Source organism: Oenanthe melanoleuca, chromosome Z (genome assembly GCF_029582105.1).
Source record: "Oenanthe melanoleuca isolate GR-GAL-2019-014 chromosome Z, OMel1.0, whole genome shotgun sequence".
Taxonomy (NCBI): Eukaryota; Metazoa; Chordata; class Aves; order Passeriformes; family Muscicapidae; genus Oenanthe; species Oenanthe melanoleuca.
In genome coordinates this window covers 7553648-7570640 of record NC_079362.1, presented here as the reverse complement: position 1 = coordinate 7570640, position 16993 = coordinate 7553648, and the positions used below count along the sequence as shown (strand labels likewise).

At 42.6% G+C, this 16993-nt stretch overlaps 1 protein-coding gene across 1 annotated transcript in view; it reads left to right on the top strand.

Annotated features, from left to right (window-relative positions):
* The window catches only part of MSH3 (mutS homolog 3), a 93820-nt gene extending 78433 nt beyond the window's left edge, over positions 1-15387 (top strand). Inside the window, exons 21-24 of the mRNA XM_056513665.1 lie at positions 9628-9814; positions 11219-11348; positions 13359-13533; positions 14982-15387. Coding sequence (XP_056369640.1) covers positions 9628-9814; positions 11219-11348; positions 13359-13533; positions 14982-15090 — 601 coding nt within the window. The 3' untranslated portion in view covers positions 15091-15387. The remainder of the gene's footprint in view (positions 1-9627; positions 9815-11218; positions 11349-13358; positions 13534-14981) is intronic.
* Positions 15388-16993: the final 1606 nt, after the last annotated feature.

The window sequence follows — 16993 nt, the reverse complement described above, 5'->3', positions numbered from 1 at the left end:
GAGTGCTGGCACTGCCCAGGCTCCCCAGGGAATGGGCACAGCCCCAGAGCTCCAGGAGAGTTTGGGCAGCGCTCCAGGGATGCTCAGGGTGGGATTTTGGGGTGTCTGTGCAGGGCCAGGGGTGGGACTGATGACCCTGTGGGTTCCTTCCAGCTCAGGACACTGTGATTAGTCCAGCCTGGGTATTTCTCCCATTTCTGTGTGACACTCTGCCTTGGAGCCACCCCAGCAGTGCCCGTCAGATAATCCTTCTTTTCCAAGAAGCACAACAGGTGTGAGGAGAACTCTGCTCCTGCCTCCCCAGTGCTTGGACAGAGTGACCATGCGTGTTTTTTACATACTCTGCATTCCAGTTTGAAGAAAAAGTGGTATTACCTACCCATATACCTGGCTCAGCATGGTGACACTGATGGGATTCAGCCTCTTATTTTGTTTAGGGAGCTGCTGGAGCAGCCAGGACATTTCCTCAGAGTCCCTCTGAGTGGGAACTCGGTGCTGTTCTGCCAGCTGGGGGCTGTCCTTGCCTTGCTGTGGCTCTGCTCAGGTGGGATCTTCAGCTGATCTGAAACCCACTCAGACCAGGTGTGGCCCTTTCCCCTGGGGTTTGTGAGTGCTGCACGCTGTGGGACATTTGGCATTGGCAAATAGATGAGTGTTTGAGTGCCTGCCTGGCACTGCTCATCTCCATCCTGCTGTGAGCAGAGCCACATCCCCCACCTGGATCCACGGAGATGGAGGAGGAGGGGCAGCTCTGAGTCCCAAGGTGACATTTCTGGCATGATTCGCCTGCAGGCAAATGGGTCCTCTCACATTTTCATCCTGTGCCTTGACTGCTGTCACCTGAAAGGGATTTATGGGGCAGAAAATAGGGGAATGCTTGAGGCTGTGTCCCTGTAGGCTTGTGCAGCCTACAGCCTGTTCCCCACACCTGGAAAGAATTGCTGTCAAGGCTTAGAGGACAGTTTAGAGATGGAGGGTTTCTTCAAAGCAAACTAAAAAAAAACCCAAGAAAACTCAGCCCTCATTACTCTGGACTTCTGCAGAGGCCCTGTATCAAACAAGCCATAGTACTTTCTTTGTATGGTTTATTACAATGTCTGTTTTTCTGATCTGTAAATGTGGAATTACTCTCAAAAAGGTCAGGCCTTATAATAGATGTATTGTGAGTGTCACCACCCTGAATGCATTTACAGCTATTTAATTCTGACATCTTGACAGAGTCATACTACTGTTTCACAAGTGTGTGGAGCTGAAAGAAACAGGTAGACAAACATTTTATTTTAACTGGATAAAATGTACATAATTATGGCATTATCAGAAATGTCAGTAAGGTTTAAAGTCATGATGGAAAGCAAATATTGTATGAATACCTGCAAGCACTTGGGCAATTGACTTGGGATGCTTGTATTTTACTTTTTCTTTTTGTCATTGAAACGCCACCATCATTCAAGTTTGAAATATACTTAAAATGGCGTGATTTACTTCAGATTGCTTTTAGATTTACTTTAAGGTTAAAATGTTCCAAGGCTTGCTAAGAGTGTATTTTGTCAGAACTCCTGAGAGGGCACAGGATGGAGTAACCTCTCATGGCAAAATGAACTCTCAACTTTTTGTAACTAGGCAAACCACATTACACTTGATTCCATTCAACCAGTTTTATTGGCTTGTCAGAAGGGAGCTGCACAGGAGAGGCAGAGGGGGGAAATAACTGTATTTAAACTAATAAATAAGTAACAAGCTCCATTATTGGAAATGGTCCTGTTTGCATAGGAATAGGCAAATATTGCCTCTCGTTTTTATATCACTGAATTTTTTTGGTTTTAAGTCTAAAGACCAGAGTCTACATTTTAAAAAAATCCTTGCTTGCATTTATTTCTTTATTAAGCTTTAATGATTTCTTGGAAGCTTGCAGGGTAAAATGACAAAGATAATTTTTCCTAGAAATAACAGTTAAAATCACAACATCCCAGGCAAATGAAAACGTTTATCTAGTCAGCTTCTCATAATCTTCATAAAAATCTAGGCTGTGAAACCAGTGGGGAGGTGACAGCAGTGTTTAGCAGGTTCTGCAGGTGTGTACAGAAATCACTAGGAGATTGATTGCTGAGTCAAAACTGTGGAGGAGTTTATCTCAGCTGAACAACTTGTTTGTATATAACCTGGTTTTGACCAGAATTTTGGAGATTTTTTTTTAAGTTCTTTAAACCTGAAAATAAATTTTTTAAATCATTCAGATCTTCCTTTGGAAAAAAATTAGAACAAATAGAACAAAGTCTCTCAGTTTGCCTGAACTGTTAGACTCTGAAAGGTAATGGTCAGAAAATTAAAAAATCAAAGGTACATTTTCAGATCTTTTTTTATTTTGTATGTATGTGGTAATGCTTAGTGGTTCTGCCATGTACATTGATTTATTTATTGTGCAGAGAAGTAGGGAGCTGTTCTCACAAAGCAATCCCAAGTGAATGGCAAGTCCACATGAGAATTTTTTATACTGACATGCCAAAAAAGTATTGTTTGTATTGAAAGCACAGTGAGTCAGACAAACAGAACTTTTAGCTGTCAATAACCCCAAAGTAATTTTCACAAATGTTACTTCTTTATGGCACAGTAATTTGTTTCATTTTGTTCCTCCTTAATTGTATTTTTGTTTACTGCCAGAGTAACAAGAATTACTTAAGCCTTTCATTTATGCTCACAATCAATCACATAATTGCACCTCTGGGGTAAATTGTTCCCATCTTTTGGGGAGGAACAGGGTGCTGTATTAAGTACACTGCACCATTTTTTATCACATGGAGATAGCTTTGGTTTGGATATTAAAAAACAAGCAAACAAAAAAAAAACCAACAAAACCCAAAAGTTGTAGTTGGTGTTGTTAAATTGAAGGATTATTTTGTTCAAGAAAAGTTGTGTCTTGGACATATCTCAGTACCTTTGAGCTGTAACTGCTTCTGACAGTGCTCTGTGCCTCTGTAGGAACAAGTTAAGCCAGGCTGTGCATGTATCTGTAGCTAATTTGGTTTCATGTCTCTATTCATTTCACAGAAACATGCATCTGCAGGGTGAGGTTTGCATCTTTTGCACATGGATGTCCTGGTTGGGAGGACAGGTGTCTGCCAATAAAGGCAGAAGCTTCTCTTTAAAATGGAGAATATAAACCCCCTGCCTAAAAATTATTATAGTTTCAAAATTAAGGGGCTCTCAGGCAAAAATATGGGAATTAGCAATAACAGTTCTTTACTGGGAAAATTAAAATAGAAATGCAGTATTACACAGAACAATCCCAGCCCTGCCAGAGTCAGAATCCAAGCTGACACCCGTCAGTCAGTCAGGGTGTTGGCACAGTCCCATTCAATGGTGGCTGCATCCTCCTGCAGGGGCAGATGTGGTTCAGCTGGAGCAGTGCTCCTGGAGAAGGTGCAGTTTCCTCTGAAGCTCCAGGGATGATGTGGAAAGGTCTGGTTTTCCTCTGGAATCCAGTGGGAAGAAGGTGCCTTGGTGTTCCAAATGTCAGTTTTTATCTGGGTAGGAAAGGCTTGGCTCCTCCCCTGGCTGGAGCATCTCCCAGTGGGATGATGGAATTTTATCAGTCATGCCCTGGGACTCAGGGGCCATTAACAGGAGATATCTCCTGGAGGGAGGATGGGCTGTGGGAAGATAAAGATGATTGCCCAGCTGGTTTAAAGATGGCCCATGAGCAGATAATGTGTGCCAGGAGATCAGGGGCACTGCCCCAGCTGGCTGCAGCAGATGGGACAGAATTCACATTGCTGGGATACACAGAATTCACATTGCTGGAATACACAGAATTCACATTGCTGGAATACACAGAATTCACATTGCTGGGATACACAGAATTCACATTGCTGGCCACATCCTGTATTGCAGGATGTATTGGGTGGGCTAGTGCCATACCCAGCCAGGCAGCCTTTGGGGTGTATGCACAGTGCAGGGTGAGGTCTGAATGCAAACACCCCCTGTGTGCAGGGGCTGAAGGGACCCTGCAGATCCTCTCAGTCTGTGCAGGGCAGGTGTTCACACTGGGGAATTCACAAGCACCTTCTGCTGCCCCTGTGGGGTGCAGAGCTTTCCCCCTGGATCCTCCACCCTCCAGGATGCTGCAGGGGACATCTGCCTGCTGTTCTGCAGTGAGCCTGAGTGCTTGTATTTACCCTTCTGAAACTCCTCCATCCTGTCACTTGACCCAGTCACAGTTGGAATTGGATTGTCCTGGCGTCCACAGGTCTAAAGGGGAAAAGTTCACTCGTGCTGAGTGCTTCAGCCATTGTCCCTACTCTGTTGCTATAGTTCCTTCTCTTTAATCCCCCCTGGCCTCAATCCTTCAGCTGCAAATGCACATTAACTTAATTACCTTGAGTTCCCTCCCTGGTGTCCTGCAGCACTGAGTGCAAATCTGTGCAAATTTGAGGGTTTTGGTTCATCTCTGTTTTTTCCTCTTCTTCAGGCTAATAGTGATGACACTCAAAGAAGCACCCTAATTTGAATATCTGCTCTTATAATTTATCCTTCAGCAAAATGTTTGCACTTCTTCTCTTGACCATCAGTAACATTTACAGGGATAATTTAAGAGTGGGTGATATATTTGCCCTAGGCAATGTAATATGTATTTTTAAGGACTTCAGATGTTTCTGAGAGTATCATGGCTGAATTTCAGGAAGCAAATTTACTGGGTGTTCTTCACCAGGTGATGTAACATAACCTTTTGCAATAACTTGAGTTTCTGTTAGTCTGTAAAGTCCAGGAATGAAGGGTGCTGGTAATTCTTGTAACTCAGAATTGATTCACAGAGATTCTGTCATCTCAGCTCAGGGCTACCTGTCCTGTCAGTCCAGCTGAACCTCTTGAAAAGATCGAGTCCATGGGTGTTTTTTCTTTCCTCTGGCTTTCAGGAAGAAAAAAGAAAAAAAAAAAGTCAATGCAGTTCACATCTTGAAAGTTAATCCTGTTAGAAATGTTTCTTTTAAAACGCTGGGGTGCTGTGTGTGTGCATTCCCCTGTGGGCCAGCCCTGGAAGGAAAGGAGGATTTCAGTGATTATTTGTTCTGACTGCTTCAGTTACCTACTGATACTGAGAAGGGAAAAAAAAAACTAAAAACCACTATGAAACTGAGTATTGAAATAACTTCGGACTCGTTTTTCTTTTGAGGATGATGCAAAGTTTGTGTCCCTCAGAGTCATTTAATATCCTCATTAATCTCTCAGTGACTGAGAGGATCACGTATCTACAATAAGGTACAAAACAGAAATGTATTTTACATTGATTGCATTCTGTCAGGCTGCTCTACAGCTATTCTCCTAATGTGGGTAACTTTCGGTATTTAATTAATGGTATTAAATGGTACTTCTTCATTTAAATTTGCAGATAAGCCGTTGTAGAAATGGTTGAGCACATGTGCATGTAGACTGAGAACAGGTTTATGTCATGAGCATCCTTTAATTCCCTGTCATCATCCATGTAACTTGGCACACTTCTTAGAAGTCACCCATGAATAATGCAAAAATAATAGGTATCCTGATAGCCATGCTTTCTCTCACACTTATTTTTTCTTCCTAATTCTGTAATTACAGCTTCTGTAAATTATTTTTCTTACTGTCAGTTTTTGGTTTGCCTCAGTGAGATCTTGATGGAAATGAAGAGGACGATGTACCAGTAGGTTGTGGGGGAGTGTGAAGCATTATTTTCTTGCCAGTGAGCTGTTACAAATTTGCACATGCAGTCTCCTGAGGAATTATTTAATACATCTACATTGTCCTGGCCATCCCTGGTGGGCTGCCTGTCCCCACTGCCCTGGCTGACCACACTGCTCTGAGCACAGACAGGCTGTGGACAAGAGCTCCCTGCCAGGAAAGGGTGAGCTGCAAAGCAACAGCACATCTAATCCTCCCCTTTTGTAAACTGGTTATTTTAATTTAAATTACTCCTGTGCAAGCGCAGTGATCTTTGAAATGACATTTCAAAGGGGTTTGTTGGAGGGAGTGAGTGGAATTGTAAAGTTACATTATGAATTTATTTTATTCATGGTATTCTCAGTGTTGTCTTTGAATCACAGAAAGGGATTTTTGTTGGTACTGAGGGTGTTCTACACATTTCTCTTGGAGGAAAGAGTAATTTGCACAGAATCACCAGGTTGGAAGAGACCTGAGAGACCTTCAGGATCATTGAGTCCAACCCATGCCCTAACACCTCAACTAGACCATGGCACCAAGTGACACATCCAGTCTTTTTTAGTAATTTTCCTTTAATGTTGATTGTTCCTGAATTAGCTTTTTTCTTCTGCAAGAAGTTCCATTTTTGCAATAAGTATTGTGAGTGAGCTTCTAAACTCAGATGGACATTACTGAAAAAAAATGGGAAAATGTAGTTTAAGTTTGAGGTTTTTCTCCAGCATTAAGTATTTTATAGAGTAGGAATCAGTAAGTAGAATAAGGCTCCAGGGAATGGCTTTGCAGTCTTGTTTTCTGGGATTCATGTGGTGGAATGTAGCTGGGTTTTGTGAGCTCCTGGGCTGCTTGTTCAATTGCAGAAACTGTGTGATAGATCCACAGTGAAGCAGAAGAAAAATGGACTTTCTGGGGTCCACACTGTGATCCTAAAACCAAGCCAACTCTAAGAGCATGTGGGATAATTTCTTTTGAGAGGTAGCACAGTTATATCCTCTAACTTACCCTCTGAATATTAATTCACAAAATATTGCCTCTCTGTTGTTTTTCTCTGAGGCCTTTGACAGGAATCTTTGCTACTTGAACCAAGCACTGAAAAGAGATAATCCATCCTCTCTTTTTTCTTTTTTTTTTTTTTTTAGTTTGCATAATAAATGTGTTGAACACCCTAAGATGAAGAGCTTTTAATTTTGCAAGATGTGGTTGGCTGTCAAAGAGACATTAAAGCAAGTGTTTTCCAGCCAAATTGCATCTGCTGAGGAGTGATGGATCCAAAGAGCACTGCTCACACTCCCTTGTCTGCACGTTCCTCGTGGGCAGGACGGGAGAGGAAGAATTTAGTGCTTTAATGTCTAAAAACATTTAGGAGGAGATCTGCATTAAAATGTGGATTCAAAGCCACTGAGTCCTGGAGAAGTTTGGTGGGGTTTATTATGGCTGTTTTAAAAGTGAAAAAAAAAAAAACAAAAAAACAACAACAACAACAAAAAAAAAAAAAAAACCCAAAAAAAAACCCCAAAAAACCAAAAAAACAAAAAAAAAAACCCCAACCAAACGAAAAAAAAAAAAACAACAACAAAACAAAACAAAAAAAAAACCAAAAAAAGGTTGTTTAAGCAATAGATGTTGTGACTCAACAACTTTATTGTATTGGGAATAACAGAGCATCAATTTAGGGAGCAATGCCTTGCTGCAAATTAACAGTTAGTTTTATAAATGCAGTCATCCACACTAAAACAGTTATTCCTGCTTATTTCTGGGATAACAGTACTCAGCATGTTTCTTCAAAAAGCAAGTACAATTCTTCTAGTTGTAAAGGACAGAGGCAGAAAGAACAATTTTATCCATTTTCAATGGATGATATTTAAGAGGTTTTATGTCATTTAAAAATACACTGGGCTTTTTAATCTGTAGTTAAGACCAAGTTGGATTTCAATGTTTTAAGATGCTGAAAAGAAAGACTTCTTTTTCAGCTGTATTTAACAACAAGAGAAAGATAATACTAATTTCTCTTTGTATCTTGAGCATTTAGTGAGGAAGTTCAGAGAAGTATTTTTGTGAATGCAAATTAGATACAAAACAGGCTAAAATATTTTGTGGGCTCTATGGAAATGATGCAGTCCAGAGAAAAATGGAAGCTCTGTGTGTAATCATCACAGACACACAACAGACAGTCTGTGAGATGCTGTCCCTGTCAGGAGAAGCCAAGTAAGAAATGAGAAAATAATAATGCCACTAATTGTAGGGTTGGACGCTAGCACTGAAATTGTTCATTAAGGAGCCAGAGATTGTTCAGACATAAAAAGCATTTGATTAATGTATTTGCAGTTAATAGTGTTAAAACAGGCCTCAGTTATCCTGTTCTCTGTGGATCTGTGCAACAAGGGGGGTTGTTTGATTTTACAGCAGAATCTGGTGCCTGACCCCAGGGGCCACAGGGGTGGTGGGGCACTGTAAGAAATTCACTAAAATGTTCATCATTCCTAGCCAGCATCTGAAAGGATTGCAGCAGTAAGTGGCTTAATGAAATGTTGATTTCACAATACCTCATTATCCTGAGATATATATTTAATTCAGAGCAAAATCGTGTACAGTTGAATTAGCTTGTGGCCAGAATCACCTGTCTTTTGGGGTGGGAGTGTAACTTTTGGTGTGTTTGTGTTTAATCACACACTCAACAAAATAAAACCTCAATTTTCTCATAGGGCCATCTCCAACTGAAAGTAGTTAATTTGTAACTGAAGATTTGCTTATTATGCAGTTTTATGCATGACACCACGAGAGATGTTCAGGGCAGGGACCAGAGAATATATACAAATCATAGCTGTACTGGGGCCCAACCTGCTTGGTTTTAGTCATAAGATCCTCATAAATTTATTTGTATCTTGTGATGCCTCAGGAGGTCACAGAAGCAATTAGAGAGAGACCCAGCAAAAGACAGAGAAAAAAAAGCTTTATTGGACTTCTCTCAAAGATTCTGATTGGCTTTCAATACTGTTGTGGCCAGCTTTTAAATTTGGAAATATAATATTCTAAACCCATGAGTCAGTTTTCCTTAAATCAGTGTGGCTTGAATGTAACCATATATTGGCTGATAAGAGTGAATAAATCCAGTTTTGCATCCCTCCTCAGTGGCTTGCTCGTGATGACCTGTCTCAGAAGGGATGCTCTAATGTGATTAATATAATTCAAAAGCAGAAATGCAAAAAATAAATTATCTTTCTTCAGTGTAGAATGGGTATCACTTGCATGGGTAAGGAAAGCTGCAGGAAAAGGGAAAGCCAGAGTGGACTAACAACAGATTTCTCAGATGTAGACCACAAATTCACAATTTGAGGTAGGGTTGGAGGGTTATGTGGATCTGAATCAGGGCTAGAAGAGTTGTGTGGAATGTGGAGAAATTCACCTGGCTGGAGACTGCTAAGGGTTGTGTTTCAACAGAACAGGGAGAGAACTCTTAAAATACCTTTAAATCTTGTTTAAGCAGGCTAGTTAAACTTGTATGCCTGTGCAATTAGAGGAAATAATTGTTATTTTGTTACTGCCTGGAGGAAGTCGCTGCTGTGCTGTTGGGATGCTCTAATACCTGATCACACGAGCTTCCACTCTGGGCAGAAATGCCAATATTGGATACCTTTGGGTATTGTTAGCGTTAAAACCCAGAGGAAAGCAGAGGAGTAAAATTTATCTTCCAGTTCCTCTGGCGGAGTTCTTGTGAGCTGAAGTCCCAGGGAAAAGGGAAAAGCAGGGCTTCTTTCTCTTTTTGAGGGAAAAGGAGACTGCCTTGTCCTGTTTTTGAAGGCAGGAGATGTGTGTGCTGGGAAACTGTTGTGGATGAATAATGTTCTGTCTAGGTTCTTCTCCTCTGTTTGGAGCAAAGATTTGTGACAGAACGATAACTTTTTCCCAGCCCTAATTTGTAATGAGCTTTTGTCCCGTGAGCAGAATGGGCGCCGCAGACAACATCCACAGAGGCCGGAGCACCTTCATGGAGGAGCTGTCAGACACGGCCGAGATCATGAGGAGAGCCAGCCCCAGGTCCCTGGTGGTGCTGGACGAGCTGGGCCGAGGCACGAGCACGCAGGACGGCGTGGCCATCGCGCACGCCACGCTGGAGCACCTCATCCGCGACGTGAGCGCTGCTGCCCTGCCCACACCCCGCAGCCCTGGGAGCACCTGCAGCACCTGCACGTGGTCTGCAGCAGCTCCCTCAGTGCTGCCCCTGACACACTGCAGGAGCTGTGCTTGGAGGTTTCCATGGTTGACTGTTGTTCCTTATCTCAGGAATGCTTTGTCCATGAACAGCGCTCTGCTCGCCAGAATCTGCCTGGCAGAGGCAGGACTGATCTTTTATACTCTAAATTACACACTAGGTATTTACAATGATTTCCCAATACAATACAACTTTGTTAAACTGTCCAGCTTTGTCCCCATCCAACCCAAAAGTGCCAGCATGTCACCCAGCACGGATGACACAGAGGAGAAGGAGGAAGAAGTATCCACACCCCCAAATTCTCCATCTTGGCCACGTGTCCCTTATCACAAACATTCCCAAAACTCTATTTATCTACGTTCTAACAACCTAATTTACACTTTACTAATTTTGGTGGCTTGTTTCCATTCCCTCTGTGTTGGTAATTTCCCCCAGGAGTTGGAATCCAGCCCCTGAGACACATGGGTCTCATTCAGGGGTCTTTGGGACCCTGCCAAGGGGGTCTTAAATCTCCCAGGGAAGCCAGAGGAATACTCTGGGCTTCCACAGATGTGGCCTAGAGGGAAATGGGGGAAATGGGGAAAGGCCCCATGTTCCAGCTCAGGGATTGTTGGAGTCAGTGAGCTCAGGGGTTCTCTGGATCCTCCAGGAAAGAATCAATGTGCAAAAATTAAATTAAAGCCTTTAGATAGGTTGAAGTATATTAAGCCACTCACACATATAGTAAACTTCTACTTTAAGTAGAAGTAAGTTAGTAAGTTTTAAAGTGAGCCCTAGTGTTTTTAGTAAGTGAAAAGTTTAGATTTTACAGTAGCAGTATGAGTTTTAGTGAAGATTAAAAAACGTGCTGTTGTTTCTAGTATAGGCTCCAGGACCACAGCTGTAAACAGTGCGTAGACATAGTGAAGCTATAGTAAGAATATTGCTGACATTTTTCAGATAAAACAAAATAAGTCATGTGTAGTTTATACGTAATATAGCGTGTTAAGAAACAAGAATTCTAATAAGTTAAGGAGTGGTGGTCTGAGTTTGCATCTTAGCTTTTTGGGAAAATCCTATATAATAGAATCTTTTGAGAAAAGTTAGTGCTTTTTAGCCATTCACTTTTAGCCATTTGCTTCTGCTTTTGCCGGTGCCTTTTGAGACTGATGTGCTTCGTAATCAATAACGCTCTTAGCAACCATTGGCTGCTTTGCTCATTTAAGATAACCCAAGGAAGTCAGTGCCTAGAGCACCGGCGGTAGGAACCCGACAGGGATGAGGGGAGGGGACCCCAGCCTGGAGGGTTTGCTGGGGAGCACTGACTCAGTGTGTGTGCTGCAGGTGCGGGCGCTGACGCTGTTCGTCACCCACTACCCGTCCGTGTGCGAGCTGCAGCGGCGCTACCCGCGGGCTGTGGGCAACTACCACGTGGCCTTCCTGCTGAGTGAGGAGCACTGCAGCCAGCACTCAGGTCAGCACGGCCAGGGCACGCAGGGCTGGGGTGGGGGAGCCTTTGTCCTGGCTTGGAGGACAGGGGTCTGCCAACAAAGGCAGCAGCTTCTCTTTGAAATGGGGAATATAAACCCCCTCCCTCCAAATTATTATAATTTTGAAATGAAGGGGCTCTCAGACAAAGAGATGGGAATTAGGAATAACAGTTCTTTACTAGGAAAATTCAAATAGCAATGCAGTATTACACAGAACAATCCCAGCCCTGCCAGAGTCAGAATCCAAGCTGACACCCGTCAGTCAGTCAGGGTGTTGGCACAGTCCCATTCAATGGTGGCTGCATCCTCCTGCAGGGGCAGATGTGGTTCAGCTGGAGCAGTGCTCCTGGAGAAGGTGCAGTTTCCTCTGAAGCTCCAGGGCTGGTGTGGAAAGGTCTGGTTTTCCTCTGGAATCCAGTGGGAAGAAGGTTCCTTGGTGTCCCAAATCTCAGTTTTTATCTGGGTAGGAAAGGCTTGGCTCCTCCCCTGGCTGGAGCATCTCCCAGTGGGATGATGGAATTTTATCAGTCATGCCCTGGGACTCACTGGCCATTAACAGGAGATATATCCTGGAGGGAGGATGGGCTGTGGGAAGATAAAGATGATTGCCCAGCTGGTTTAAAGATGGCCCATGAGCAGATAATGTGTGCCAGGAGATCAGGGGCACTGCCCCAGCTGGCTGCAGCAGATGGGACAGAATTCACATTGCTGCCACATCCTGTATTGCAACCCACGACACCTTTTCAGCCTAGCACATTTTCAAAGAGCTGTTCATAGTCATTTCCCTCCTCAGATCTTGCCAAATATTTTTTTTTTGCATCCCCACCTACCAACCTCAGGAGTCCCCAGTGGCTGTTGCCAGCAGTTTGATGGCTCACTACAAGCTGTTGATGCCTTTTTGAGCTAAAAACAGAGGCCAGACAACATTAAGAGAATAAAAATCAGTTATATTTGTGGAAGGATCTTCAGGGATATTTAGCCTATCCAGGGCTACACCCAAAGTTGACCACTGGTCACGGGTCACGGGTTTTCACACTTTGATAAGTTTGGTCCATTTGCACATTGGGGTTGATCTCCCAATTACAGCTGCAGGTAATGAAGTCATTTCCCCAAGTTTCCTCCCCCAACTCACTGTTGTTCCCATCTCTGGGCCCTGAGGCAGTGAGGTGTCCTTGATTCCCAGCCTGGAGAGGAATTGTTGTGTCTGACAAAATGGGAGAGCAGCAGCAGCACTGGGTGTGGAGTTTGGAGTTACACACCAAAGAACTGCAGGGTTACAAATACATTAAAAAAACAAATCTAAAATCCTTCAAGATGTCAGTGTGACAGTTTACACCTCACCTGAAGGTGATACCCCCACTCTCACTGCAGGCTCAGGTTGAGGGGGTTGGAAATGGGACATCCATTCCTGCACGTGTTCCAGGAGGATATCTGAGCTGGGATGGGGGAAAGATTCCAGCATCCCAGCATCCAGCTTGCCACAGCAGCCAAGAACAAAGGATTAGGGAGGAGGGATTAGGGATCAAACATATGGCAGCTCCTTCTCTGGAAGATCTCGCTGTCTGAAAACATTTGCTATTTATGGGGCTTCACGAGCAGGTTGTGCTTTGTATCTCCCAAGGATTTCATTTCAACAGGGCTGCCCAGTTCAGGACAGTACATTTCAATGTCTTCATCCTACTGTGTCAAACAGCTGCAAAATTAAGCACTCCATGGAGGGCAAAAACACATCTGATTGCTTTGAAACTGTTATGAAACATGATGGTCCCAGTTCTTGAATTATAAGAGGCATCATAAAGGCCTGTTCACTGAATCATCGTAGAATTTCCTAATTTTTTTTTTTTTAATGACGTGCTATTGGTATTTGCCATTAACCTTTCCCCTAAATAATTCTTCATATTGTATCATCTGCTTACCTTGTAAGCTGATCAGGACAGGGGACTTATGTATTTGCCACATGGAGGAGGTTTTGATTTTGGTTTTATTTTTTTTAGGATCTGAAGTGGAAGAGAATCCTGAATTTATAACCTTTCTTTATCAAATAACTAAAGGAGTCTCTGCAAGGAGTTATGGGCTAAATGTTGCCAAACTGGCAGATATTCCTGAAGAAATCTTGAAGAAAGCAGCTCACAAATCAAAGGAATTGGAAAGAATAGTGAACGTGAGAAGGTCAGAACAAATGTGATTTTTTAAAAAAATAATTTCCTTCTGTAATACCTACTTACATTCTCATCAGTGATAGTGAGAATACTAATGACTGCAATTTAGAAAGTATTTATTACTTACTTTGGAACTGTAAACTGTCTTTGCATACTAAAGTGTAGAAGGAAATGTGGGCATTCTTCTTCTGGCCTAACTTAAAAATAAATATTTATAACATATTTTGATTGCCCCCACAAATACCCAGAACTTTACTGAAAGTCCTGGGGACTTCAATATTTCTCTGATCTCCAATTTTCATTCAGGTGTGTTTGTACCTTATATATTACAGTAGTTATGAAAATTCCTGTGTGTATCAAGTCACATAATGGATTAGTAAATCCTGTAACATTATGTGCACAGTTTAGATATTCATAATATTCATATCCATTTCCACCTGTTTTTTTTTTCTTCTTTTACTGTTATTTTCCGTGGCAGTCCTATGAGCAAAATTCAAATAGCCTCTTAGGAACATAATGAACCAAGATCCTGGTTGTCTGATGGCTGTACCTAATCCTGAAAGGATAATTTTACATGAGAACATTTTGACTACTAATTATTTATAGGTGCAAACTTTGGAACTCGACAGTGCTCGGCGCTTAACAATGTTTTTTATCCCCTCTTAATAAAGCAAAATAAAAACATTTGAAGGTACGTGACAGTTTATAGGAAAAATAATGTGGTGGCTTCTGCTAATTGGAAATACCAGCCCATAATTGGCAAAAGTGAAAAAAAAGGAATGTGGAGCAGTGTCCTAACTGTGCTGCTCCCAGGAGTGTGGTGGGAACAAGAGCTAACAGCTCTGGGGAGCCACACCCAGACCTGCTGGGAGCACTCTGCTGGCACAACACCCATGGGCTAGATGCCTTGTCTTATTTTTTTAAATCACTTTCATATTATTTAAGTAAATCCACTGAGTAATTTCATCCAGTTTTGACATTACTGTCGTCAGTGATGTGTGTTAACCCATTTTAAACTTAATTTGTCACAGCTCTTAAAAATCAAAAAATGCTAAGAAGAAACAGGAAGGATGTGCACACTCATTTATATTGAAAATGTGTTTTTATGATCCTGCAAATACTAATTTGTACGAACTGAATGATGAAAATTAAACAGGGCTGACTACAATGCTGTTTATTTCCTTTAACAATTTGTTCTTACCATTGGTTTATATAATTTTGTCAATGCTGCTGGTACCCTAAGTTATGAAATTAATTTGTTGGCTGACCTAGAGCAGGAACACATATCTTGGAAAATATTAACTGGTTGTTTGAAGATCACATAAAATTTTGAGCTGTGCTATTTTGGACTATGTATAAAATTTTGCAGATAACTGTAGGACTTTCAGGGTTTGATGTGCTTCACTTAAAAATATGACTGTATTTTGATTAGGGTTGGTTTTTTTTTTTCTCCCACAGGAAAAAAATGAAGTCCTTTGCTGAAGCGTGGAAGATAAATGATTCTCAGGAACTACAGAAATGGAAAAATATGTATGAACCTGAGGATGAAAGGAAGGATGGGTTTTAATCCTGAAATCATGGTTAAGGATGGAAGATACTGGAGGTGCAAAATACATGTCTGGAGACTAATGGATTTTATCAGGGTGTAGTTCCAGGTGCACTGTTGACGTTTTTGCTTTCTGAGAGGTCACAGATGCTGCATCATGTGAAATTTTCTCTCTCCACATCCCTTCCTTTTCACCCTTCTCCTTATCTGCAAACTGTCTATGGGGATCGGATACTTTTTGTTTAGAAAACCAAGAAAAAATTATTGATAAATTATAAGGAAATTTTTTAATAAATAAAATAATGTGTTTCATCTTTATTGCACTTTGATTTCTGAAGAAATATTTGTGTGTGTTGGGAAAATGTAGCTGATTCTCAACTCTGCTATACAGCCAGCAACTGCTAACAGTGGATACTATAGAGAGACTTTTTTCCTTGCTCCAATATTAATGCATTAAAAACTCCCAGATTTTTTAGAGCATCCTTTCTTCCTGATCTTTCCCCTGTCTGGCACGGTCTGGAGAAAGACTTAATCCCAAAAATAATGTTGGGATATTGTAAGGGTGAGTGAAAAGGGCAATTCAGAGTGTGCAGCTGCACCCTCAGTGCTCTGTCAAATGCAAAGTGAGGCTGAAAAATTCGGAAGGGCTTCTCAGTTTCTAAATTTCCAGTTACCATGGCCAAATGTCACATGGGAATACAGTATGGAAGTGGGTTTTCCCTACAAATAACCAGAGTAAACACATTGCTGTGAAAATGGACAATGATGCTGGCATGTTTAAGGCTGAGCAAGCAGTCTGAAGCATTATGAAAATGAAGCAGTGGTGTGGTTAGGCTGCCTGCAGCCCTGGGCAGCCCCCACCCCAGCAGGGAGCCCTGGGGGACCCCCAGGAGCAGTTTGGTGGCAGGTTTGTCCCCAAAGGACTGACTCTGTGCCAGGGACCCCTGAAGGACTGCAGCACAGGGGGTGATTCTGTTCTTGCCATAAGCAGCTGCTAACCTTAAACAAACAACTCTCTCCAGGCTCTTCAGGTGGCAGGACATCAGTTAAACAAACAGCAGGGAGCAGTGGGAGCCTCTCCTCCCAGAGGAGCAGCTGAAGAGGAAAATCAGTCTTGCAAGGTGTGTCTGCAGGTGTGTGTTTACCTGAGCCAGGCAGTGAGCCAGTGTTCTGCTGTTAGCAGATGCACTGCTGTGGGTCTGAAGGCCTCTGTCATCCAAGAGAATGAGTGAGCCAGTTCTGAATTCCTGTATGTGCTAAGTGCACTTTTGTTCTTCACCCTCGAGGGAGCATTCAGACTGTGCTCTGACAAGGAAGGAAAAAAAGACCTGGATACAGGGAAGGAAACAGAACTGCAGTTAAGCCTGGGGAAGTGGATTTGGTGTTGCTGGCAGCAGCCTTTAATGTCTGTGGTCCCAGTGCAGACCAGTAATGATGGTGAGCCCTGCTCTGTCAGCAGTGGAGCTTCTCTGGCTGTCCTGTGGGGTTTGAGACATGCCAGATGACACTGAGGGCACTGCTTTACTCACGGCTGTCTGATTCCTAGGAGCAGGGAGGGTGCTGTGAGGATGGCAGGGGATGCAAACTGCTGCTGCTGGTTTTGGGGCACGTTTGTGACAAGGGACAGGGACAGTGCAGCTGGGTCTGGGCCTTCAGGAACCCAGGGCTTGCCTGGGAGCATGTGTGGAGCAGGAGGTTTTCCAGACAGACAGACTCTCCTCAGCCTTGGGAGAGTCAGTGGGGTATAAAGAACTTACTGAAAAACAGGGAAAGGCCTTACTTTTATAAGAGATTTTTGTCTTCAGTGCTTCTGCTGTGGTTAAGTTGGAGGTTCTCTGTCTCATAGCAGAAGTCCTCAAAGAGAGCTGAAAAGCTGCTCTTGTCTTCTTTGTTAATTATTTTTTTCAGTCCCAGCATGGTAATC